Raw genomic sequence first — 27987 nt, forward strand, 5'->3', positions numbered from 1 at the left:
TGAAATATCTGAATGACAATAAAGGATACTTTACTTTACTTTAGGAGGGAGAGATAGCTCAGCCATGATTGAATAGCAGAGAAGGCTTGATGGACTGAATGGCCTAGTTCAGCTCCTACCTCTTATGAACATAAGAAATGCACTATTCTTGTGCACTTATTCTACTCAGGCTGGGCTGCAGTTAAAACTCCAGTCCACCGGGTGATGCTAGTCTGAGTCCTGGGATTTCCTCAATGAGCTCGCAAGGTGGAAATGACATCAGGGTGTTGGTGGAAGTTTTGCTGAATCAAGATTTCATCGTTTACTCTGATTGCAAAGTACCAGTACCAGCCTCAGTGGACTGGCACTTGTCGTCGTTGCTCACCGAAAACAAACAGTAAAGATTGAGCGCGGAGAGAGAGAGAGAACATGAAACGGATACAACGTTGCAAAACTTTGTTACACGCTTACAACTTCCGAGCTCTGAATGTGCTTCATGCATTGCCTGAGAATCCAAGATCGCAGTTAAAACGCGGTGAGTGATTCTCGATCAGGACAACCTAATGGATGTTTGTTTCCCGACCACTTTCAGTGTGTTGGAAATTTACAATCTACAATTCAAAGCTGGCCTCGGGAAATGGAATCGCCTGAATGAATATGTGGCATTTGCTCAACGAATGATAACTACGCCCAACAGCAGAGGAAAAAAAACAAGGAGGAGACAAGTGCTTAAATATTTTTTTTGTCCACGACCCTCTTGTTCAGCATCTGCAGCAAGATGCTGATGGGTAGAGACCAGCTCCTGCGTTTCCATACACCACAAGTCAGTAGGACTCTGGAAACCCAGTGCCAGGGTTTCTGCTGAACTATCTCTCGACTCCCAGAGCTCCTGGTAAACATTCCTGAACAACGTCTTTCCCACAGACCAAGAAAACAAAGGGATGGAAGAACTCAGCTGGTTAGGCAGCAGCTGTGGAGGGGAGTGGATAGACCAGGGTATCCTTCAGGAACTTCTTCAGACTGCTCCTAAATGAACTGCTGGTGCTGGTTTATACCGAAGATAGTCACAAAGTGCTGGAGTAACTCAGCTGGTCATGCAGCATCTCTGTAGAAAAAAGGATGGTTGCCTTTTCGGGTCGGGACCCTTCTTCAAACTCTGAAGACTCGGTGTCTGAAGAGGGGTCCAAACCCTGAAACGTCACCCATCCTTTTTCTCCGGAGATGCTGCCTGACCAACTGAGTTACTACGGCACTTTGTGTTTATAATCTCTATATGGTATTGGTACTGACTGAGCAGAGAGCAATGCGTTCGTAGGGGGATGACATTGGAGCGGGTAAGCAGAGTGGAGGTCGAGGTGGTCAATGTCGAGGCAGCAATCGGAGATGAAAAGGTCATGAGAGGTTAGAAGGTCGGCTGGGGGTGTTCAGGAGAGGTGTTGGAGAATGGGGTCGTTACTAGGAGGAGTGAGGATTCTTTGTCAGAGATATAGGCCTCATGGAGATGGAGGCAACAGAAGAAGAGCTCATCATCATGGCGAACTCGTTGAGGTGGAGTACCCATTAACTCGCAGGAGTACAATGGTAATGTCCCTGTCCCACTTAGGAAACCTGAACGGAAACCTCTGGAGACTTTGCGCCCCACCCAAGGTTTCCGTACGGTTCCCGGAGGTTGCAGGTGGTTGCCGGAGGTTGCAGGTAGGGAGACTGACAAAAACCTCCGGGAACCGCACGGAAACCTTGGGTGGGGCACAAAGTCTCCAGAGGTTTCTGTTCAGGTTTCCTAAGTGGGACAGGGGCATTAGGCTCACTGCCAAGGACAGGCCATTCGGCTTTGGAGAGGGTGAGGTGGGTGGGGGGGGGGGGGGGGGGGGTGAAAGTATGACGTATTGGGGCTGGGGTAAGATACAGTGTCTGAAGAGGGCAGATGGAGAGAGGTACCGTGGATACATCGACAATAGGTGCAGGAGTAGGCCAGTCGGCCCTTCGAGCCAGCGATCATGGCTGATCATCCACAATCAATACCATGTTCCTGCCTTCTCCTCATACCCCTTGATTCCACTAGCCCTAAGAGACCTATCTAACTTTCTTTTGAATGCATCCAGTGAATCTGCTTCCACTGCCTTCTGAGGCAGAGAATTCCACAAATTCACAACTCTCTGTGTGAAAAAGTTTTTCCTCATCTCAGTTCTAAATAGCCTACCCCTTATTCTTAAACTGTGGCCCCTGGTTCTGGACTCCCCCAACATTGGGGAACATGTTTCCTGTATCTAGTGTGTCCAATACCTTATAAGGGAGAGGGCTGTTGGGGTAGTGTCGGTGTGGTGGGTAGGGGAATTAGCATAGTTGGCATTCGAGGAAGAGCAGTGGGGCCTAGCGGTATTGGTGTTAATAATCCCAGCCTGGATTTGGCCAGGGGAGCAGTAGGACCCAGCAGAGTCAACGATTCAGACTTGTGTGTGGGTGGGTGGGGGAGCCTTAAGGGCCTGTCCCACTTTCACAACCTAATTCACGATCTCTGCCGAGCTGCCCTTGACTCGTACTCATAGCATGGTCGTAGGAGGTCGTAACAGGCCGTGATGTTAGTCATAGGTACTCGTGGCATCAAGTAGGTCGGGCCGTTTTTGTAGCATGATGAAAAATGTCCACGAGTAAAAAAGGTTGTGAATTAGGTCGTGAAAGAGGGACAGGCCCTTTAGGATTCGGTGAAGTCACGACCCTGACCTGTGGACGACTGGGGAAATGGTAAGGACCAGTCTGAAAAAGGGTCCCAACCCAAAACATCATCTGTCCATTCCCTCCACGCATGCTGCCTGACCCGCTAAGCTCCTCCAGCACTTTGTGTTTTGCTCAAGATTGCAGCGTCTGCAGTTGTTTACGTCTCCTCTTTCCTCAGGTGCTGCCCACCATATTGAGCGCTTCTAGCATTTCCAACTTTTATTTCGGATTTCCAGCATCTGCAGTGTTTTGATGTTTACTCCAGCATCCAGTACATCAGTGACCAAAACCACTGCTACTCTTCCACTCCTCCAGATCTAACCAGTATTATCTCCAAATGCAATCACAAACAAATGGAAAGATCTCTCCCTCCTCAATACACACCACCTATTGCACACAGTGTGCTACATTCCCTCTTGTCATTGGTTTCTTCAAAAGGTCTAATTCAGATTCAGATTCAATTTTAATTGTCATTGTCAGTGTACAATACAGAGACAACGAAATGCATTAGTAATCATGCATTAGTAATTATGTTCGAATGTAATAAATGTGCAATGATTACAAAAATCAATTCCTGATAAATGTACGTTAACCCGCAATGGTCAGAAAAAGGGTACTCAATCAACACATCTGGGTCTCCAAATAAGTTAATCCCTGGAAAACCACAAAGTAAAAGTAGTTTCTCTTTTTCTCCCCCAATTTGAATAAATAAATATTTTACAAGAAAAGGTGAATAACATGCTTTATGTGCCAGGATGGCTTAATTGAAGGCTTTGATCTAAGACCGGATCTTTTGTTAACGCACTGGGGAAAAGTATACAACAGGTGAAAATGTAGAATATTGACATGAAGCACTGAACAGGCCTTTGACCCACTATTTCTATGCCAACCATCAAGTAACCATTTATACTGATTATTTTTACCAACACGGTCTATAGACTGATAAATATACTGTCAATAGCAAATGCTCCAAAGTCATTCAGCTCTTTAGGTCCATCATTTTGAAACCATGTAACAGTAAAGGAGTAGGTTCCCATTTTTAACTTGAAGTCAATGTGAGATGAGAAGAGTCATGTGATTCCATCTATTTATATAACTGCTTTAATGTTTCTTTACTTTAGACTTAGAGATGCAGCGTGGAAACAGGCCCTTCGGCCCACTGAGTCCAGTGATTTCCCCTCTTACACTTGCACTATCCTACACACTAGGGACAACTTACGACTTAAGGAAGCCAATTAACCTATAAACCTGTACATCTTTGGAATGTGGGAGGAAACCAGAGCACCCAGAGAAAACCCACGTGGTCACGGGGAGAATGTATAAACTCCGTACAGACAGCACCCGTAGTCAAGATCAAAACCAGGTCTCTGGCACGGTAAGGCAGCAACTCTACCGCTACGCCATTGTGCTGCCCCTTAGCCTAGTGAATTGTTATATGATAATGGGAAACACAATGAATATCCTGTGTAGACTTTTTACTTGAGCAACAAAAAGGAACATTCTGGTTTATGGAATGGATATATCCTATGTCTTGTCTGGGACATTTGACAGATGCAGTCAGCAAAAGCTGATTGATTTTGTCTGTTTGCAGATTTTTTTGCTGCTACCTCATCATATGCTTATGACACAAGGGTTGAATTATTGTCCCAAGAACAGAGGAGGATGTGTTTTGATACCCACGCTTTAGTCCTGGAGCTGCAGAATAACGGTAAGAAGAAACCCTTGAAATCTTCAATTTTCTGAATTTCACTTTAAGTTGCAGTGATTTTTTCGTTAAATATTCAACCATTTAACTTTATTCAGTGGGATTGACGATTGTATTTTAAAATGCTTGGATTTTTTTAACAGTTGGTCTTCCTTCCAATTTAAATGTTGGTGATTTATTTTACTTCCTATGTAAACATCTTGAAGGAAAAACAGCACCAATACTCTCACATATATATATTCCCCTCAATCATTTCTAATGTTCTAATCCCTCTGAAACAATTCAATTTAACTTTATTCCCATAAAAAGTGAAGCTACTCAATTGAAAATCCTGACTAAAATTATTTTCTATATGTAACTGGAAAATTCCAGAATGTGTACCGTTCTGGTCATCGCACTGTGGGATGTGGTAGCAATAGAGAAGGAACAGATGAGATTCACCAGGATGTTGCTTGGAATGGAGGGCTGTAGTGAGGAGATGAGATTGGATTAGCTTGATTTACTCTCAGTGGAATGTAAAAGATTGAGTAAAACAATTATGAGAGGCATAAATGGGAAAAATGCTCAGAATCATCTTCCCGGGACAAAAAGAAAGGGCACAGGTTTAAAGTCAGGGAGGGGGAACATTTAAATGAGATAGAGCAAAACAGTGTGGAAACAGGTCCTTCAACCCAACTTGCCCACACTGACCAACATGTCCCATCTACACTAGTCCCACCTGCCTACGTTTGGCCCATAGATCTGAGGGTAAGTTTTCCACACAGAGGATGGAGAATATCTGGAATGAGGTGCCAGAGGGAAATAGTGGAAGCAGGTACAATCACAATGTTTAAAAGGCATTTGGCTATGTACTTGGATAGGAAGGTATAGAGGGATAGTCTTTGCACAAATATACAGGTTCAATTCAGTTTCTTCTTCTACCAATAAATGGTGTATTTAGAGGTCTCTGTAATGACCTGACATAATCTGGAGGCTTCTACTTCCATGGTGCCCAATTCTACAGCAAGCTGCAAAACCACAGATACTGGTGTTCGAGTTTTAACTCATGCACTGCTGACATATTTGTTCAAGAAAAACTTTGCAAAGTTTAATTTTCTTCACATTTATTATCCCTGACCATGAGGAACGACAGGAGCACAAACATCTAGCTTTTAGATCTTGCAAGTTTGGTGAGCTGTGATCGACCCAATCATTCTGCTGAACTAGCTCTACCTTGTGAAGTGATTTTCTCCCTCCTTTTCACCTGTCACCTACAGATACATCATTAGATGAGACTTTGTCAGCTCTGCTGGATGATTCTATTTAAAAAAATACTTTGAAAAAAAGGCTTCATTTGAAAGAGGTCTTGGTTTATTTGTCACGTGTACTGAGGCACAGTGAAAAGCTTTTGATTGCATGCTATCCAGTTAAATCATACTATACATGAGTACACTATACAGAATATAGTATCATAGCATTAGAATGTGACAGTTACAAAGTAAAAAGTGCAAAGTCAGCAACGGGGTAGGATGGAAGATTGGAACTACACCCTAGTTTATGTGAGAACTGTTCCAGTAATCTGATAACAGAGGGGAAGAAGCTGTTCCTGAATCTAGTGGATGTGCTTTCAAGCTTTTGTGTCTTTTGCCCAACGGCAGAGGGAAGAAGAGGGAATAACTGAGGTGGAATTGGTCTTTGATTGTGTTAGCTGCTTTCCAATGTAGCATGAAGTGTAGATGGAGTTGATTGGGGGTGGGGGGGAGGGGGGTGGTCTGGTCTGCATGATGGCCTGGGATACACCCAGAACTCTGCACATTTTTGTGTTCCTGTTGTCAGATGAGTGGCCAAACCAAGTGGTGATGCATCCTGATAGGATTCCTTCGACGGTGCATCTGTACAAGTTTGTAGGTGTCGTTGGAGTTAAGCAAAAGAAAGTAGAGGCATTCGTGTCATTTCTTTGTGGTAGATTCAATGCGGTTGGTACAGGATAAATTGTTGGTGATATTTACTACTAGGGAGATGAAGCTCCCCAGTTAGGCACCATTAATGCTGATTGGGGCGTTTCAGGTGGTGAATCTGTGGAATTCATTGCTACAGACGGCTATGGAGGCCGTCATTGGGTATTTTTAAAGCAGAGATTGATAGGTTCTTGATTAATAAGGGTGTCAAAGGTTACAAGGAGAAGGCAGGAGATTGGAGTTGAGAGGGGAAAATAGATCAGCCCTAATCAATGGCAGAGCAGACTCGATGGGCTGAATGGTCAAATTCTGCTCCTATGTCTTATGGTATATATTACCTCACTCCCTGAAGTTAATGAGCTCATAAGTTATAGGATCAGAATTAGACCATTCGGCCCATCAAGTCTTCTCTCCCATTCAATTATGGCCGATCTATCTTTCCCTCTCAACACCATTCTCTTGCCTTCTCCCCATAACCCTGGCACCCATCAGTAATCTGACAATCTCCACCTTAGAAATATCCATGAACTGGCTCTATCATTGGACCTGGTCTATCATCCTATACATAAATGCAGACTACGAGTCATTATTGCATTGCAGTTATGTTAGTTCGGCTGCGGCATTTCACGTGTTACCCCACAATGGGTTCTACAATGGCTGTAACATGCCTTGGAATATTATTTCTGTCTGAAAGATGCTGTGTAAATGCCAATCACTAGTTTTATAGAACTGCTCATTTTACAGCATTCTTTTGGATGAGAATTTGTGTTTGAGGGGCAGAGAGAGAGGAACTAGCCTGATTATTTCTCTAACACTCAACAGGTCAGGCAGCATCATTGAAAGTGACACTGCGTTAATGTTTCAGGTTAGAGACCCTTCGCCAGGCTAGGACGAAGAGAAAATGTGTTAACTCAGTTTTTCTTTCCGGAGATACTCCCTGACTTGCTGAGAGCTTTCTGCATTTTCTGTGTCTATTTCAGAATTCCAGCATCTGCAATTTTTTTTGATTGTGGGTTGGAATTAATCTAATTGGATTTTTAATTTTCTCTTTTTAATGATCAGGTTTTCCAAAAGAGCAAGCAGAGGCTATTGTAACATTAATGGCAAATTTGACTAATGCAAATATGGAATCCACACACAAGGAATTGGTAACAAAAGCACAGCAGGTAAGTACAGCTCTTATGAGATGATAGAAACATAGAAAGTAGGTGCGAGAGTAGACCACCAGGTCCGTCGAGCCCGCACCGCCATTCGCTCATGGCTGAACACTAAACAGACACACTTACCCACAAACAGTAGACACAAGACACAGAACACAAGACACTACCCTCCCCTTTATACCGCTATCACCCCTCTCCACCCCAAGAACCTCGTGATCTCCTGGGGGAGGCAAAAAAACGGATAAAAACCCAGGTCCAATTCGGGAAAAAAATCCGGGAAATTCCTCTCCGACCCCAATCCAGGCGATCGACACTTGTCCAGGAGATCACTCAGGTCTTACTATACTAACCATACCTAGGTCCATATCCCTGCCCTCTCCCCGTAGCCCCTTATCCCCTTGGCAGCTAAAAAACCATCTATTTTAGTCTTAAATATATTTAAAGTTTCTGCTTCCACTGCTCCCTGGGGCAGTGAATTCCATAAATTAACCACCCTCTGGGTGAAGAAGTTCTTCCTCATCTCAGTTTTAAAAGAGCCCCCCCTTATTCTGCAACTATGTCCCCTAGTTCTAGTTTCCCCGAGATGATGTTCTCAAAACGGACTTATAAAGATATACTGTTGTAATGTTCAAATGGATTCTAAACAATTTAAAAATTACTCAATGCAATAGGTGGAAACATTCTGGACAAAGTGTTCTCTTAGTATCCATGTTAACTGAATTTGCAGAAAAAGGAATACAAAACAAATCAAATAAATGTCCTTTTCCCTGGATACCATTGACAGTAAAGAGACCAATTCCGTGACAAGCGCCGAAGAGCTCAGGGAATTTGATACTATATCACTGTCTGAAATTATCTTTACAAAATGTGTTTTACAATCTGGTCCTTTTTCAGCTCTTTTTCTTGCCTTATTCTTCATCTCCTGCTCTTCTTTCTGCGGTAATGCTCCAGGTAAAGACAGCATTTTCCTCTTGCGAGGTAGTGTAGAAAGCAGTATACAGCAATTGTATTCAATTTGTATTCAAATTTATTGTCATTGTCCAATCTGCCCTTCATTCACCATCTATCGAGTCTTATTTAGATTTATTTTTTAAGTGTCTTTGTTTTTAATGCTGATGTTCTGGGTTCCCTTTCGCTTGATTTTGAATATTTTTGTTTGATTCTGCTGTTTTACCTTTCTGTGCTTTTCACCTGGTTAATAATCCTGGGTGTAGTAGATTTACTGCTTGATTCAGCACTTCCATCCCTGCCTCATTTCAAGTACCCAGCTATTTCTAATACATAACAGTAGTTCAATGTTGAGGAAATTCTTTATCATTCTCTGTAAAAGCAGAAAAAAATGTAAGCATAATTATTTTAACATCTGAGTTTTTGCTATGTCATCTAAAAATTTGGACCACTTTTTACACCGAAACCAGTCTGTACATGGAGAATAGTTTTTTTTTAAATATAGTTACAATTGTAAATATAAAATGCAAAGTTGTATCATGATGTGGATCTTTTATATTCTAAGGACCTAGCTCTGTTAAAGCTCAGCACAATCAAGTTAATTGGTCCCTTGGGTGAGTGTTAGAATCTGCAAAGGGTTGTTGAAATTAATGTAAAATTAGTGTAAATGGATGGTTGGGAGGGATGAGAGTGTGAGAGTCCTATGCTCCCTTTAAGCACATTGGTTTCGCTGAAATCGTTCCTGTGAATTAGATGTCCGGAATTGGGGGGCAAGATTCCGGGGCATCGGCGAGTGGAAATTGCCGACATCATTTGGTGAGTCAAATGCCGGGCCATCGGGATCTCCCGATTATTGGATACATCAAATGTTGATGGAGAAGTGAGATTCTTTAACATTGCTGGGGTTGACAGGTTTTGAAAGCAGAATGTAAAACTTACCAGCACTTCTGTTTCTGTCTGCAGAAATGAACATATGTTTGGAATATTTCTTTCTTTCAGGAAATAACGCTGCAGCAAATCATGGCTCATTTAGACTCGATAAGAAAGGATATGGTTATTTTGGAGAAAAGTGAATTTTCAAGCCTGAGGATGGAAAATGAGGTACAACCAAACAACGCAGTAACACTCAAGTTTAGTTTAGTTTATTGTCACGTGTACAGTGAAAAGCTTTTCTTGCGTGCTATCCAGTCAGCAGAAAGAAAATACATGATTACAATTGAGCCATTTACACCGTATAGATACATGATTAGGGAATAACGTTTAGTGCAAGGTAAAGTCAGCAAAGTCCAATCAAGGATAGTCTGAGGGTCACCAAAGGTAGATAGTAGTTCAGCACTGCTCTCTGGTTGGGGTAGGATGATTCAGTTGTCTGATAACAGCTGGGAAGAAATTGTCCCTGAATTTGGAGGTGTGCGTTTTCACACTTCTATACATTTTGCCTGATGGGAGAGGAGAGAAAAGGGAGTGGCCAGGGTGCGACTCGTCCTTGGTTATGCTGCTGGCCTTGCTGAGGCAGCGTGAGGTATAAATGGCGACAATAGAAGGGAGATTGGTTTGCACCCCAACGGTATGAACGTTGACTTCCCTAACTTCAGGTAGCCTTTGCTTTCTCTCTCTATCCCCTCCCCCTTCCCAGTCCTCCCACTGGTCTTACTGTCTCCGCCTACATTATTTCCTTGTCCACCCCCTCCCCTGACATCAGTCTGAAGAAGGGTTGCGACCCGAAACGTCACCAATTCCTTCTCTCCATAGATGCTGCCTCACTCGCTGAGTTACTCCAGCATTTTGTGTCTACCTTCGATTTACCAGCATCTGCAGTTCTTTCTTAAACAGGTTGGTTTGTGGGATGGTCTGGGCTGGTCCACAATTTGCTGCAATTTCTTGCAGTCTTGGATGGAACTGTTCCCAAACCAAGCTGTGATGCATCCAGTATTGAATTAATTAAATCCGGAATTTGGAAAGGCTTTGCATCACACTCCACCAGCCACTGTCACCATTAACTCTTTCTAGATAATCACCACCCCCATATTCAATTGGTGGTCAGGTTTAAAAAAGAACCACCGCGACTGGACGAAAGATTGTAAGAAAATTGAAAAACTAGATCATGCTGGTCTTCACTCTGCCTGGCCATAAAAACCTCTGTTAAGTGCTCAAAGGACCTGCACTTGTCTATGGAGTTGGCCTCTTTCAGTGTTTCAAGGCACGCTTGGCATCGTTTGGATGTGATTCTCCTTTGTGCTTGCACAATTTTTAAGCGGACAAAGTTAGTTAATTGTCCCGTAGATTCTCTGCACTTGGTTTGGCTCTTATCTGGAAGAGGACAGTTCTGTGTTTGTATGAAGGAGTAATTCGGAACCAATGGGGTAGTAATTCACCTTGGGACATTATTCTCTGCCGCATACCTGGTAAAGGTTATTGCTCAGTGGTGATGGCTGCCATAACCCCTCCTCATTTTGCCACTTATTTTACGGAAAGCCGATGAGTTGAAACTTCACTCCAGTCACTTTGCAGAATTGAGAAAGCACTGCATTGTTGGAGCTAGAATTAGATAGGATGCTTTTATTTCAATGTAAAAGATCTAATAACAGTTACGAGAAAGAGTGTGTGGATTCTTCCCAATTACCAGAACAATATTTATCCTCAACTACCACCTCTACAGCTGATTATCTGGTTGTTTTCATATTGCTGTCTGTCGATCATTGAGGTGACAAATTGTGTTTCCTATTTCGCAACAATGACCATATTTCAGATATAATTAATTGGCTGTGAAGCACTTTGAAGATCCTGCAGTCACAAAAAGCTGTCCACCAATGCAATTTTGTTATTAATTGAATCCAGACCTGCACCACAGCAAGTGCCAATGACTGCGCAAAAAATGCTAAAGGAGAATCTTCATATACTTGCGTAAACCTTCCAAACATTTCTAATATGGTTTGCTGAAGTTTTATAAATACTGCTTGTTTCTTCCATTGATTAAAAACTTGTCACTAGGGGCTTTTAAACCAACGGCAGCAGAGAACATTCGAACAATATAGTTCACAGAGCAGTGTTAACCAGACCTCAGTGCCGACACACTGGGACTAGAGCCATTTCTAAATTGCTGGTGCATCTAGTACAGCTCCATTTCGTTGGCCTTCACTTCAAAAGCAAATATAATTGATTGCCTTTTTTCCTTACTTTTCTTAATTTCAATTGTTTTTAATTAACAATGGGTTTTGTTTGCTCCTATTTCCCCCCCCCAACTGCTTCCAAAGGTCTGTGATCGTCGCACAAGCATGAGCTGTCAGAGAGGAATTGGGATGGCCAGTTCGTGGGGCGTTTAGATTCCACCGTCTGCAACCTCATGGCTGTTTTTGCCCAGTTTGGCTGTTATCAGGAAGGATACATGGGAGGATAATAGTGGTGACACTTGGCAGTGCCTTGAGAGCTGTTTGGCAGCAACTATTCAGCTTGACTATGGCATTAACACAAGCGGTGACTGCCGTGCGAGCGTTGGGATCTGCACAGTCTGACGCAGTCTTTGCAATTTACCAGATTATGACTTGGAGACACAAGCATCTATGAATGCTGTAACTTGGAGCAAAACACAAAGTGCTGGAAGAACAAGCGGGTCAGGCAGCATCTGTTGGGGAGGGTGGTTGGGAGCGGGGGATGGACAGGTGATATTTTGGGTTGGGCCCCTTCATGGTTTGTGTGCATTATGTCAGCAAGATTATGGCTTGATTGTATTCATGTACAGTATTTGATTTAATTGGATAGCTCACAAACAAAAGCTTTAATTGGGCCTCGGTACACGTTACAATTATAAACCAATACCAATGCAAACTTCTTTCAGTAACTCCAATTAGTTCCCCATGTTGCTATTAGGCCAAGCTCAAGACAATGATGAGGATTTCCATTGCAATATTGAGCAAGTAAATGAATCATATACTCAAGAATCAAGAATATTTAATTGTCATATGTATCGGCAAAAAATGGGTCAAATTCATGCCACTGAGATATAGATTTGATAAGGCTCAACATCTTACTGGATTTAGCCAGCATTTTAATGGCTAAACATTGCTGATTGAGTATGTCACTTTGCTCTGCCATTGAATTCTGGACTCAAGTACAAACCTTTGGCAATTCGTCATCAATAACGTTGGGAATTCTGCTCACGGATTCTCCATTATGAGTTCCAGTACAGATTCTCGAGTCCATCCATTTGAATCGAGCTTTTCTAATGGAGTGGAAGAGGTGTTTCTTCTAATTGAAGGTCTTTGTTATAATGTTTTACATCCTGCTTTGCGGGTGTTTTTTCAGATTCTTTTGTTACTCCAGAAATGTTTAATATTTTGAATGTAGGACAATCCGAAGGATTGGAAGAACATAGCAACATAGTAGCTGCCGATTCAAATCTTCAAAGAGGGCATGGCTTTCCCAGTAGTTTCACATGGGAGGGCTTGTCCAGCCCACTCATGTGACCTGATTACATTGTATGAAACTCGGGCACCATGCAGGACTCCAGACTGCATTCATCCAACCCTACCTTTGTGCCAGAACTGCCCAAGTGTTTGATGATTGAAAATCCCACTCAACAAAATAGATGCCATTATTTAAATAAAATATGTATTTTGATTACTCTTGCAAAGTGTTACAGTGCTGAAATATTGGAACTCTTTCTTTTTCTCCCCCTTTAGAAAATAAAAATTGAATTGGAGCATGTGAAACAACAGCTTACGGTAAGTTACTATCTGATCTAATTGAATTATTGCACATGTAAACCATGTCTTCCTGATTTCCTTTGCTAGTGTTCATTTCAATGTTGGTTTTGTAGGATGAAGTTAAGAAAATCAGAAATGATACAAAACTGGACATGAACTTGGAGAAAAGCAGAATCATGGACTCGGTAATATATCGTTAATAGTAGCTGTTTTATGTTTATTCACTCTCATTACCAGACATGATATTCTTCCGATTTAAATCGGAATCGCATTTTTTTGTTTTCCTAGCAATGAATCCAATTTTTCAATTCTTCTTATTATTATTATTCTCCGACATGAGGCGAGTGAAAGCTTCTCACCGAGAGACGGCGGCTGGGAGCCGGGCAGCGCGGTGCGCGGTGGGAGTGGTTGTGCGGTGGGGCGGGGCATCGGGGGCACGGGTTGGGACGACAGCTCCCAGCAGCGCTTGCGGTGGCGCCCGGCCAATGGTCGCGGCCAGCGCCATATACAATAGAACCCCTCGCTCTCTCCCGGTGCTGATGTGAGCGGCCATTGCATCCCGTTCTCCTTCTGCAACTACCCCCTCACACCCTCTCCCTCACCCTCAAAAACAACAATACAAAACCACGACGTAATGGGAAAGTTGGAGGAGATCGTGCACATCGCCAAGAAGATGGATAAGATGGTGTCGAAGAAGAACATGGTGGGTGATGGCGCCGGGCTAAGGATGGCTCCTGGCCGCAGTGAAGTCTGCAGCCAGATAGAAGCACTAACTGGACTACACGCTCTGGGGAAGGCTGACAGAACGGTGCATTGATATTGACTTTGTTAGGGATGAGAGGATGGTGCCACGCTTACTGTGTTTGCAGGGTAAATAAACCTTGGGTTGGAATGCCTATGGGCTGAATTTTAATGCTTATGGATTTAATGGAATGCAATCCAAGGAACCCTGCCAAGAACTGGAATGCTCTGGACTGAATTTTAAGTCTCAAGAGTGCTTATTTTAAGACTCAAGAATGAGTCATCTGAACTGGAACAATTAATTTTTTTAACTTGCTGTAGGAGAAGCAACAGCGATACATATGCAGTAAATTATTGGTTATTCTAAGTAAGCTAGATCATGGTACAAAAACCAAAATACTTATGATCAATGACAGTGATGCAATGGAGAGACAAAGAACTGCCAATTTTGGAATCTTGATCAAAATACAAAGTGCTGGAGGAATTCTGCATGTCAATTCAGTTTGCTTTATTGTCAGTTCTGAACTGAACTGACCTGCTGAGTTCCTCCAACACTTTGTGTTTTTTCTCAAAATTCCAGCAACTGTAGTTTTTTGTGTCTCCATTGTCTTTCAGGCAGCATCCGTGGAGGGAATGGACAATTAGTCTGCTGAAGGATCATAACCTGAAATGCCATCTGTCCATTTCTTCCAGAGATGATTCCTGGCTCGCTGAGTTCCTGCAGCACCTTGTGTTTTGCTTCATACAAAAATAAAGTGTAAGGCAAAGAGGAAGTCAAACTAGAGTTTAGGTAAAGTTACTTATGTCATGGGTTTATCAATCACTTTTTCTGTGCTGTTTGCACACAGTGCTGGAGTAACTCAGCGGGTCAGGCAGCTTCGCTGAAGAACATGAGTAGGTGACGTTTTGGATTTGAAGCATTCTTCAGCCCCCTTATGTTTTTGAATAAAGTCGCCCCTCGTTCTTCTGAACTCCATGGAATACAGACTCAACTGTCTAGTCACTCTTAATAGGACAACCCTCTCACCCCAGGGATTAGAGACACAAGGAACTGCAGATGTTGAAATCGTGAGCAAAACACAAAGTGCTGGAGGAACTCAGCAGGTCAGGCAGCATCTGGGGAGCGAATGGACAGGTGACATTTCGTGTCGGGACCATTCTTCCATGTGAAGAGATTGCTAATTCACAAAGTCATCTTGAAAATATATTTTTAAAAGTATGCAGTAACCTGCCAGTGGAAATATATAATAAAGTTATAAACAAATATTTAAATATGTGATTATTTAAAAGAATGATTTTAATAAATATGATGAACCTTTTCATATTATGTGAGAAATTGAAAATATTTCATATATATAATAATTATTTTTTAATTAGTTTAGAGAACAAGAGAAGCAGTTAATGACATCTAAAAATGAATTTACTGAACTGGTAAGTGCTTTTAAGATTATTAATACGCATGGAATGTGTTACTTTAGTGATGATGAAATGAGAACATCTCTCATAACTTTATCTTTTGGTGTAAATATGCCCACATCTTCTGTAACATCATACACTGCACATTGTAGTTTGTTAATTAACAGAAGAGGTTGCAGTAAAGTAAAGCAGTTAGAAAACATAACAACATGATAAACCCAATTAAGTATGTCGGAAGGAACTGCAGATGCTGCTGGAGTAACTCAGCGAGACAAGCAGCATCTCTAGAGAGATGGATTGGGTGATGTTTCGGGTCGAGATGTCACACATTCTCTCCAGATAAACCCAATTGTTTATTTAGTTTAGTTTAGAGATTCTCCGTGGATTGTCACCTTGTCGTGGAGGAGAAGCTTGTGTGGACCTGAGATCCTGAGAGTGATGCCGTCTGGAGCTATGCTCCTGGTAGGGCTACCCATGGTGGTAAGGTCGAGGGGGAAGTCTCTGACAAAGAGCAATCCAACCAAGACCTCAATGGTGGAGGCCGATGGCTGACCATAGTGGAACGTCAGAACGGCTGTGAAGGCGGAAGAAGGCTGCAGCAGAAAAGGGTCTCCGGTCGTCTTGCCACTGGATCCTGACCCAGATCTGTCAAGGACCGTGGGGTGGCTGTCTGTGCACCAGTCTCCCCATGTTAAACAAAGTCACGCACAAGCGTCCTCCATATAGGGAATAACACCCTGGAGACACCCATGGTCAGATATGGCCGAAGGAGACCATGTCTCTAGAGATACAGTACGGAAACAAGCCCTTCGGCCTAACGAATGAACCCCGCACATTAACATGACCCTATACACACTAGGGTCAATTTTTTTACATTTACGCCAATTAATCTACAAACCTATACGTCTTTGGTGTGTGGGAGGAAACAAAAGATCTCGGAGAAAACCCACGCAGTTCACGGTAAGAACTTGCAAACTCCATACATTGAGTAAAATCTTACTATACATGAGCGCATTCATAGCCAAGTACAAGGGAGTAAGAATAGTAGATTGTACTGAGGCTGTTCACAAGAGTCACCACGTTTATTTTGATCTATTCATCTCATGGCATAAATCGCAGCTAGTCTTCCGCAGAAACTCAATGCACAAATATTCAGTTTCTATTTGTGGTTCAGGAAAGCCATAAAGATGTTTAGTACTTCAAAAACAGGTCTGAGAAAAATCTTACCTATTTTCAATGGGGGAAAGTAATATCCATGCCCCTTGGGGCTTTGGAGAGCCTTCTACGCAGGTGTAAGTAGAACAACTAAGAGTGGAGTGCACATCCATCTGCTAAACCTAGCACATGCAACATTTTTGATTTCTAGGTGGTTTTGCCGCTGAGCTATACACAGGACACACTGACATTTCATTTTATTGTGCAACTTTGGATTTTCAGCAACTGCACTTTTGTTTTTATTTCACTTGCACTTTTAGTACAGGTTGAATACTGATTTTCCAGCAACTGATGGTCCATCCACTCCTACAATTCGGACAAAATTACAAGAGCTCGGTTGAAATGCCCTCAGCGACCACAGATACCATTGCGAGTGGCGAGCACTCTTTCTGCTGCTGTCCCTCCGTCGTGAAAGAATCAACTCTGCTCTCAAACTTCTGTCCTAACTGTTTCACAAAGACGTTACAGTAAACCCTCGTTTCCACGACCCCCTTATAACAGGTGTGTAGAAAGGAACTGCAGATGCTGTTTTAAACCGAAGGTAGACACAAAATGCTGGAGTAACTCAGCGGGACAGGCAGCATCTCTGGAGAGAAGGAATGGGTGATGTTTCAGGTCCTTCATCAGACTTATAACAGATGTTGGATATAGCGGACAGACCTGCCGACCCATCCCCGGCTAGTACCGCCTCTCTGGCCGTTTCGAGCCCCGGGTTCCAACATCACTCCCGACTCGCAAGGTGCACCAGCGACGCTTCGTCACCCACCAAAGGGACACAAAAGTGCTTGAGTAATTCAGGGGGCCAGGATTTCTGGAGAATGCGGATAGCTGACATTGGGATCCGTCCTCAGACTTATTTAGTCAGCTACGTTACTCCAGCACTTTGTGCCGTTTCACTTTAAAACTAGGTGCCGATGCCGCCGTTCTTCACTGGTTCACTTGGCATTTGTTGTGGCTCACGTTGTAGCCCCTGGCGACAGCGTTTTCTTCAGCGTGCCCCCACCGATAGAGACGCGCTCCGGCACCATGGGGCTCCCTCCCCTCTTACCTGCTGTAACTTCCAAGAGAGAGTATGTCGGTGACTCTGGGGGAAAAGGAGGAGGTGGTGGTTTGGGGGGGGAGGGGCAGGCGGGAGTGGTCGGGGATTTCAGTGGAGGGGGACATAGACATAGAAAATAGGTGCAGGAGTAGGCCATTCGGCCCTTCGAGCCTGCACCGCCATTCAATATGATCATGGCTGATCATCCAACTCAGTATCCTGTACCTGCCTTCTCTCCATACGCCCTGATCCCTGTAGCCACATGGGCCACATATAACTCCCTCTTAAATATAGCCAATGAACTGGCCTCAACTACATTCTGCGGCAGAGAATTCCAGAGATCCACCACTCTCTGTGTAAAAAATGTTTTTCTCAGGAGGAGGCACAGGGTGAGGAAGGAACGGCGACCCAGACAAAGTGCAGTGCAGTGGGTGAAGAAGGACTCGCTGGTGCTGTTGCGAGTCGGGAGTGGGGTCAGAAGCTGGGGCTCGTAACGGCCATGGAGATGGTGGGAGCTGGGGAGAGGTCGGCAGGTCATTCCATTCACATTGAATTTATGTTTTATATTTGTTTTATTTATGTTTCTGCACTCCATGGTGCTTTAGAGACATGGGAAGGGTATCGTTGGCGGTCCAGGGGTGTATTGCCATTTCATTATCACGTGACCTCTGTTGGTCCGGAGAAACAAATAATCCAGGAAGGCTCTGGAACCGAGGGTGCTGGAAAATCAGTGTTCAACCTGTATAGTCATTGTCGTAATATATGAAATGATGTGATCCATTCGGTCACATAGCTTCTGCTAATGAAAATGTAGATAATGACCAGATATTGTTTTATACTGATAGTTGCGTACTGTCACCCACTGTGTCTCGAGGAGGATGCAGAAGTTTATCTCCTTTGAATCCTATAGTATTGCTGATTGCAGGTTGATCTGTGGCACTTTTTTGCAGAATTCAGACACGGACCGTGCCATAACTGAAACAAACAAAAAGATTGACACAGATGTGGCGTCACTTAAAACCATGTTGGAATCTCTTAAACTGGAAACAATGAGGTATCTTGCAGGTAGGATCATGAAAATGGTTGAATGTGTGAAATTAATACACTCCAAATCCTTATGGTTCATACCTGAGGATAAGAAAGGCATAAGTGAATGTACAATCTACACGGTTGCATATGACACAGTGCTGTGCGTGATGTAATTCTATCATTCTGGCAAATTGGGTATGGCCATTGTGGCATTTTTGAGAATTGTCCTTTGGCGGAGTTATAACCCGTGTGACCTTCATTTTTAGCCAAGGTAACAAGGTAACAGTCCACTGCAAATTATTATTTTTACATATTTATTGCTGGCAGCACATTCAGACTTAGTTCGATAAGCAACACCAGAGTGAGAAAGCCTAAATACTGGACTGCACGGTTTAGAAAGCACAAACTACCTCCCACCGTTCTTTAATTTCTCATTAAACAGGGCTCTCGCTTAACTTTCTTTCCCTGTTGCCAGCCGGGCAACCAAGGCAGCTTTTTAGGTTGCCAAATAACAGTTTAGGTGGTCATTTAAGACGGCTTGCAAGACACGTGCGATAATGTGCTCGGACGAAGTGCGTAGTTACCAGTCAGAATTATGGTCAATGAAGCATTCACATAATATTTCTGCTTCAAATAAAGTCCCTGAAGTAACTCGTGCTTCTTGGTTTCCTGGTCCTCCAAAAATATTCGAAATGGAATTTAAATAGAATTTAAACACCGCCGCCAAACTCTGAAAAACAAAAGCCTATTGCATTTTATCTGTTTATTTATTGTGTATATATATATATTTAGTCTATTGTATATAGACACAGTGAACTTTTATCTCCATTTCTGTATTATGTTTACATATTCTGTTGTGCTGCAGCAAGCAAGAATTTCAGTGCCCTATCTGGGACACATGACAATAAAACTCTCTTGACTTGGACTTAAGCAAAAAAGGGTTCTTGGGGAAAAAAAGAGCTAATTTAAATTTAATTGCTTCTGGTTGGGTACCTCTGGTAGGGTGAAGACTATTCCATACTTTAATTGTGCGGCGGAACTCCATGGAACAGCCAGCATCTCTGGATAGAAGAAATTGGGTGACGTTTCGGGTAGAAACCCTTCTTTAGATTTCCTCTGGTTTTAGTGTTTTAGTTTAATTTAAAGATACAGCGTGGAAACAGGCCCTTCGGCCCACCGAGTCCACGCCGACCACCAATCACCCGTACACTAGTTCTATCCCACACATTAGCAACATAAGTCAAGAGTCAAGAGTGTTTTATTCTCTCATGTCTCGTTGAAATCCTTACTTGCAGCAGCACAACAGAATATGTAAACATAGTACCCTGTAAACAATGTTATAAATGAGAAAACAAAACTGTATATTTATATATGAATATATAACTATATACACACACACACACACACAATTTCCCTCCTGGGATTAATAAAGTTCTATCGTATAGTATCTTGTGTGTAGGAAGGAACTGCAGATGCTGGTTTAAACTGAAGATAGACACAAAAAGCTGGAGTAACTCAACAGGTCAGACAGAATCTCTGGACAAAGGGAAAATATTCCGTTTTGGTTTGGTCTGAAAAAGGTTCCTGCACACCTTTGGAATGTGGAAGGAAACAAGAGCACCCGGAGAAAACCATGCGATCAAAGGGAAAAGGAGCAAACTCCATACAGACAGCACCCATATTCAGGATCAATTCCGGGTCTCTGGCACTTTTAGGCCGCAACTTTATGGCCAATGTACAGCCCCATAGTCTTGAATTGAATTGAAACATACAGCAGCTTTAAAGGGGGACATCGCATCACTTAGAGATTTAAGACTGAAAATGGATAGTTTCTTTTTTTTTTAGTAACCAAAGTTATCAACGTATAATATTTTTTGTGTTGGAAAATAAAATATAGAGGCATAGCTGGTGGACTTGCTGCCTCACACGCCAGAGATCTGTGTTCGATCCTGTCCTCGGGCACTGTCTGTGTTGAATTTGCACATTCTCCCTGCAAATGTGTAGGTTTCCTCCCACATCCCAAAGATGCATTGGCTTTGTAGGTTAACATGTCTCTGTAAAACTGCCCCTAATGTGTAAGGAGTGGGTGAGGAAAGTGGGATAACCGAACTTGTGTGAATGGGGAGACACAAATGCTGGAGAAACTCAGCACCTCATATTTTGCTTGGGCAGTTTACACCCCAGTGGTATGAAAATTGACCACCAATTTCAGGTAGTCCCTGCTTTATCCTCCGCTTCCCAGCTCTCCCTCAACATAGGCATGCGCTCACTCAAACACATGCGCGAGGCTTCGGAGGCCCTGTGAACGGTAATTTCAGCTCAATCCAGCGCTAAATGCAGCTCAACTCTGCCTGTCTCGCCTGGTCAACTCTGCCTGTCTCGCCTGATCATGCCTGGACTGATGACATATTTCCCGTAAATCCAGGCAGGGCTGTAGGTTAACCTGGCGGGACAGGCAGAGTTGAGCTGGGTTTTAGCTCTGCTTCTCTGCGCTGGCCGTGGGCCTGGGGGCACCATGCCCGTCTGACTCCCGACGTCTCTGGTCACCCTCGGGTGTGGAGGGGGCCCTCGAGTGGGGATGGGGATGGTCCAGTGGCGGTTTGGCAGCGATTGCAGTGCCGGAGAGCCGGAGAGCCGGAGATCCGTGACCGATCCTGGCTGCGGTGCAGGTCTGCCAAGAGTGTTTGGCACGTCTCCCTCCTCCAATCACCGCGTTCTATCCTCAGTCCCACCCCCACCCCCTACTTCCACTTCTGACCGCCACCTCCTTCCTACAAGGGTTTGTTTTGAAAGCGCCGTTGGCGGTGTGGCAGGCAGCGGCCGTTATCAGGGCGGGCGGGGGGCAGAAGGAGGAGGAGATGGAGCCTCTGCTGCTGCTGCTGTGCGGGGTCCGTCATTCGCTCCGACCCTCCGTCACGCCACACTTAGCAACTTTCCCATGCATTACAGCTGTCGCCGACACAAAACGTCACGTTCCCTTTCTCCAGAGATGCTGCCTGACCCGCTGAGTTACTCCAGCTTTTTGTGTCTATCTTCGGTATAAACCAGTATCTGCAGTGCCAAGCAGGGCAAAATGACTCGGCATTTAGGTTGCCCGGCGGCACTTTGGGTGGTCAGTGGCACCCGGGCAATCGCTAATTTCGAGACCTGCTAGGGATAGTCAGCATGGTTTTGTGGGCAATTGTATCTCACAAATTTGTTTGAGTTTTTTTTGAAGAAGAAGTTACCAAGAAGTGTGATAAGGGCAAGGCAGTCGACATGGTCGATGTTAAATTTAGCTAGCCTCTGATTAGGTTCTGCACGTTAGGCTACTCTGGAAGGTTGGATCACATGGAATGCAGGGAGAGTTAGTGAATGGTATCGAAGATGATTATCAAGCATTACCGCAGGGTCCTGATCAGTTTGGCAGGTAGGCCAAAGAATGGCTAATAGAGTGTGTTTTGGATTACGGGAAGTCAAGCTAGGCCAGAACCTTCACAATATGTTTGGGCCCTGCGGAGTGTTGTAGAACAGTAGGATGTAGCAATACTAATACATAATTGCCTAAACCTGGCATTGCAGGTAGATAGGGTAGTAAAGAAAGCTTTTGGCAAGCTGGCCTTCACCAGTCGGAATTGAGTACAGAGGTTCTTATAGAAATGTATAAAATCATCAGGGGAATAGATAGGTAGAGGAATCAAGAACCAGAGGGCATAGGTTTAAGATGAGAGTGGAAAACTTCATAGGAACCAAAGGGGCAACTCTTTCAAACAGTGGATGGATATATGGAAAGAGCTGCCATAGAAAATAATTGAGGCACGTATAATAACATTTAAAATACATTTAGACATGTACATTGATAGGAAATATTTAGTGGGATATGGTCCAAACACAATCAAATGTGACAAATTTATATGTGGCATCTTGGTCGAAATGTATTAGTTGATACTTTCAAGACAGAGCTAGATCGGGCTCTTAAAGATAGTGGAGTCAGGGGATATGGGGAGAAGGCAGGAACGGGGTACTGATTGGGGATGATCAGCCATGATCACATTGAATGGCGGTGCTGGCTCGAAGGGCCGAATGGCCTACTCCTGCACCTATTGTCTATTGACTGAAGGGCCTATTTCTGTGCTGTAGGAGTATTACACAATATTGATGCTCAACTACTGACATTGGGGACAGCCTGTGCTGTCCCCTCCCCTTCCTTCACCCTCTAGCTGTCTCCTCCCATCCGCCCGCCCTCGGGCTCCTCCTCCTCCCTTTTTCCTTCTTTCTTTCCCCACCCCCCATCAGTCTGAAGAAGGGTTTCGGCCCGAAACGTCGCCTATTTCCTTCGCTCCATAGATGCTGCTGCACCCGCTGAGTTCCTCCAGCAATTTTGTGTACCTTTGGGTAACCTTAGTTTTACGATGAAGGCACCACACGTTGAATTAGTTCTTAAGATTAGCCCCACTCCAAATTAGATTTGTTGGAAGTGAAGTGCAAGGTTGCATTAAGAATGGTTAATGAGGTGTTAGGTGATGGTGTATTGTTGTTCAACACTAGTCTTTACTGAGAACGTTTCTGGTTATTATCATAGTGTGTATGCTGTGGTGGAGCTATTGTATCTCACAAATTTCTATCCCACAAGTTTCTGTGGGCAGCTATATTTGAGGGTGTTCCACAGTCTCTGCTCATTGATGCAGTCAATGACAGTGAAGTCACATAAATCCAAGTATCACTGCTGATGCTGCTCCCTGCATTTTCCTTGGAGTTGCCACAAGGTGGCGATCATGCACACAGGATGGATGGAAACCACACTGATTTGGGGAGTATAATTTCCACTCCAAGTAGTTGAGGAGGACTCTCGTGACCACCTCACCTCCTCTGTGGCAGAAACAGGGAAATTCCACTGTAGTTGTCACAGTCAAATTGTTTCCTTTCTGGAAGATGGTCACAATTAGGCCATTTATAAGAACTTTTAGTTTAGTTTAGAGATACAGTACGGAAACAGCCCCTTCAGCCCACCGCGCTGACTAGCGATCCCCGCACACAAACACCATCATTACACACACTAGGGACAATATACAAATTTAGCGAAGCAAATTAACCTACAAACATGTACAGTTAGGAGGGGAACCTTCAGGAGGGTTCTGTGTTGAGGTGATGAGACTGTGAATTTGTGACTTACAGTGCCCTCCATAATGTTTGGGACAAAGACCATCATTTATTTATTTGCCTCTGTACTCCACAATTTGAGATTTGTAATAGAAAAAATCACATGTGGTTAAAGTGCTAATTGTCAGATTTTATCAAAGGGTATTTTTATACATTTTGGTTTCACCATGTAGAAATTACAGCTGTGTTTGTACATAGTCCCCCCCATTTCAGGTCACCATAATGTTTGGGGCACATGGCTTCACAGGCATTTGTAATTGCTCAGGTGTGTTTAATTGCCTCTTTAATGCAGGTATAAGAAAGAACTCAGAACCTAGTCTTTCCTCCAGTCTTTCCGTCACCCTTGGAAACTTTTATTGTTGTTTATCAACACAAGGACCAAAAGTTGTGCCAATGAAAGTCAAATAAGCCATTATGAGATTGAGAAACAAGAATAAAACTGTTAGAGACATCAGCCAAACGTTAGGCTTACCAAAATCAACTGTTTGGAACATCATTAAGAAGAAAGAGAGCGCTGGTGAGCTTACTAATCGCAAAGGGACTGGCAAGCCCAGGAAGACATCCACGGCTGATGACAGAAGAATTCTCTCTATAATAAAAGAAAAAACCCCAAATACCTGTCAGACAGATCAGAAACACTCTTCAGGAGTCAGGTGTGAATTTGTCAATGACCACTGTCCGCAGAAGACTTCATGAACAGAAATACAAAGGCTACATTGCTAAATGCAAACCACTGGTTAGCCACAAAAATAGGATGGCCAGGTTAGAGTTTGCCAAGAAGTACTTAAAAGAGCAACCACAGTTCTGGAAAAAGGTCTTGTGGACAGATGAGACGAAGATCAACTTATATCAGAGTGATGGCAAGAGCAAAGTATGGAGGAAAGAAGGAACTGCCCAAGATCCAAAGCGTACCACCTCATCTGTGAAACACGATGGTGAGGGTGTTATGGCCTGGGCATGTATGGCTGCTGAAGGAACTGGCTCACTTATCTTCATTGATGATACAACTGCTGATGGTGGTGGCATCATTAATTCTGAAGGGTATAGACACATCCTATCTGCTGAAGTTCAAACAAATGCCTCAAAACTCATTGGCCGGTGGTTCATTCTACAGCAAGGCTATGATCCCAAACATACTGCTGAAGCAACAAAGGAGTTTTTCAAAGCTAAAAAATGATAAATTCTTGAGTGGCCAAGTCAATCACCCGATCTGAACCCAATTGAGCATGCCTTTTATATGCTGAAGAGAAAACTGAAGGGGACTGAAGCCCCCAAAACAAGCATAAGCTAATTATGGCTGCAGTAAGGCCTGACAGAGCATCACCAGAGAAGACACCCAGCAACTGGTGATGTCCATGAACCGCAGACTTCAAGCAGTCATTACATGCAAAGGATATGCAACAAAATACTAAACATGACTACTTTCATTTACATGACATTGCTGTGCCCCAAACAGTATGGTGCCCTGAAATGGGGGGGACTATGTATAAACACTGCTGTAATTTCTACATGGTGAAACCAAAATGTATAAAAATGGCCTTTATTAAAATCTGACAATGTGCACTTTAACCACGTGTGTTTTTTTACAAATCTCAAATTGTGGAGTACAGAGGCAAATAAATAAATGCTGGGTCTTTGTCCCAAACATTATGGAGGGCAATGTGAATTCCCTTTCGTACACAATTCAGTATTCAGGAATTCAGTATGGATACCATGTATTTCTGACACCATGTTATTTTTGAGTTGGGGTGTGGTCTTATGAACATTGTTAAGTAAATCGATCTAAATAGACTGTTGTGCGATGAAGCCCTAGGAGCTCACTGTTATGACTGAGTTGCAGTTGAGGAGATCTGTGAAGGGTTCCTTCTAGTGGGCAGGCATTTGGAGCTGGATAGATGGAAATAAAACGGTATATTAGGTGGTGGATAACCCAGCGATCATTGTCGCCAGTCACACATTGTGTGGTCCAACATATGGATAATGAGATAATTGAGCAGTGCCAGAGCTAAGGGTGCTTGTCCCTCTGACAAAGTATGTTTGTGTTATAATCAGGCTTTGTTATAATATCTGCTCCAAGCGTTGTGTAGGGCAAAACTCCATTATAGTTCCTGCTATGTTGGAGGAAAGAACTACAGATGCTCGTTTAAACCGAAGATAGACACAAAATGCTGGATTAACTCAGCTGGACAAGCGGCATCTCTGGATAGATGGAATGGGTGACGTCTCGGGTCGAGACTTTCTTCAGACATAAGAAGGGTCTTGACCCAAAATGCCACCCATTCCTTCTATCCAGAGATGCTTCCTGTCCCGTTAACTTACTCCAGCATTTTGTGTCTAGTCCTTGTCACACATGGTTATATCGCTTCCCATCCTGCTACTGAAGTTGCCCAGGATGATACATTTTTAGGGAAGAAGACTGGTTTATTTGTTAGAATGGAAATCTTCCTTTGTTTTCTCTACACTTTCAAGGCTTGGCATGTGTGCTGAGTGTTGCAGCGTGCTGGAGTGAGCCAAAGGGTTATAAGGCATTCACTGTTCCTACAGGGTGAGTCGCTGAGGTGCCAGACCAGTTTGTTACTGATGACCTTGTTCCTCTTCCACATTGCCCCTCCAGAGGTTGCAGCCATTGCCGCTGCCTTCAAACTGCACTGGATCAATCCCAGCTTCTTATTTTGAGCACTGGTATCTGTGGGAGCGACGACATACAAGCTGGATGTGTTTTAATTTAGGTGAATTTGTTCATCAATGCTTTAGTCCCATCCAGTTGTGTCCCTTTCGTACACAATTGATTAATCCATCCATCGGAAAGAATAGGACTTGTAATTTAAAGAAAAAGACAGATTTATTGAATTGTTCTCACCTTATTTTTTCAGCATCTGTCTTCACCTGCCTAGCAATCGCCTTGGGATTTTATCGCTTGTGGCAAAAATAGAAAATTGAAAGCTGACCTTCACCAATGACCAAGAAAAGATTCTTGAAATGGAACCCTGCAAAATCATCCTGAAGAATTCCAAATAATACGTTGGGATTTTTCCTGCAGATGTCCGATATAATTGTCCTGCTGCAGTGGTTTGAGGAAAGATTCATGGTGTATTGTTATTATGGTCACAGAAAATTGCAGAACCGTGGTGATGGAATACAGATCTCTCTCACAGTTGGTTGTAAAGGGCCTGGGTGAAATGACTGCATATTCTTAACACGTTGCCTGGGCCAAGTGCATTCACAGTACAGAAGTACATTATGTAGCAGCTGCTGCATGTACTATAAATGCATTGAGCATACAGGGTGCTGCATTAAGGGTGGTTACCACAGTCTTTGTCTGCCGTGTAAGATAAAATAGAGATTAAGTGTTTTTTTAATTTTGTTTTCCGTATTACAAAATAGAATGAACCCTGAGGCCAGTATGCAGCAGCGGTTGCCAGGTAACCGTGGCAATGACTACAATATGGGCAGAAACAAACAGCCTGTTATCATGCTGGTTTATTAAATGGATTCCTATTACTCTTGAGAAATGGCAGCAATTAAAGTGTATTCTTCAGAGACTCAGCAAAAATGAGCAGTTTGCTATAAAATCACTTTCTGAACAAGTAATTTGTTGTGAAGAAACTGTCACGGTAAATAAAATCTTCTGGAATAATTATTACAGTCATATCTCTGTTTGACAGCAAAGATGAATGCTGCTCTTGAGCATTTTGTTTCAAGTATTTAATAAGTCGGGAAACCAGCAATTGAGGATATAATTAACTGGAGACTTGAAGGCAGCAACTTCAGGCTTGTACCTGCCTTGATTGATATGGATACTGTGCATTGAATGTAACATCTTGTTCTTTTATCATGACCTTTAAGTAATATTCCCCAACAATGTTAAGCTACTTGGAGCATGTTGACATCCTTCATTAAAAATTGACCAAATTATATTGTTATTTTTGAAAAGCCGAGCATGTGAAGATTATGTTCTCTCTTCTATTACATTACAATTTGGAGAAAATGTATTTCTTTCATTTCAACTAGCCTTTTTGTAATTTATTTGTGAAAATTTAAGCGTCATAATGTGCCTGGACTTGATTCTGGTAAATTATTTTATTTCACCAAGGATTAATGCAGAAATCAGCAACTTCAGTCAAATTGGCCTTGGGCGGCACAGTGGCAGAGTTGCTGCCTTAGAGCCAGATTCGATCCTGACTACGGGTACTGTCTGTATGGAGTTTGTACGTTCTCCCCATGACCGAGTAGGTTTTCCCCAGGTGCTCCGGTTTCCTCC

General features: G+C 43.2%; 1 protein-coding gene across 2 annotated transcripts; it reads left to right on the top strand.

Annotated features, from left to right (window-relative positions):
* The first annotated feature begins 230 nt into the window (after positions 1–230).
* ccdc90b (coiled-coil domain containing 90B) lies at positions 231–27714 on the top strand. Of its 2 annotated transcripts, XM_033022526.1 has the most exons (9): positions 231–514; positions 4286–4402; positions 7399–7502; positions 9444–9545; positions 13124–13165; positions 13261–13332; positions 15266–15319; positions 18509–18623; positions 26600–27714. In XM_033022526.1, the coding sequence occupies exons 1-9, from the start codon at positions 409–411 to the stop codon at positions 26656–26658; spliced, it is 771 nt and encodes a 256-aa protein (XP_032878417.1). In that variant the 5' UTR covers positions 231–408; the 3' UTR covers positions 26659–27714. The 2 variants fall into 2 exon arrangements, with proteins under 2 accessions (XP_032878417.1, XP_032878418.1); XM_033022527.1 differs by lacking the exon at positions 18509–18623.
* Positions 27715–27987: the final 273 nt, after the last annotated feature.

This window comes from Amblyraja radiata, chromosome 6 (genome assembly GCF_010909765.2).
Source record: "Amblyraja radiata isolate CabotCenter1 chromosome 6, sAmbRad1.1.pri, whole genome shotgun sequence".
Taxonomy (NCBI): Eukaryota; Metazoa; Chordata; class Chondrichthyes; order Rajiformes; family Rajidae; genus Amblyraja; species Amblyraja radiata.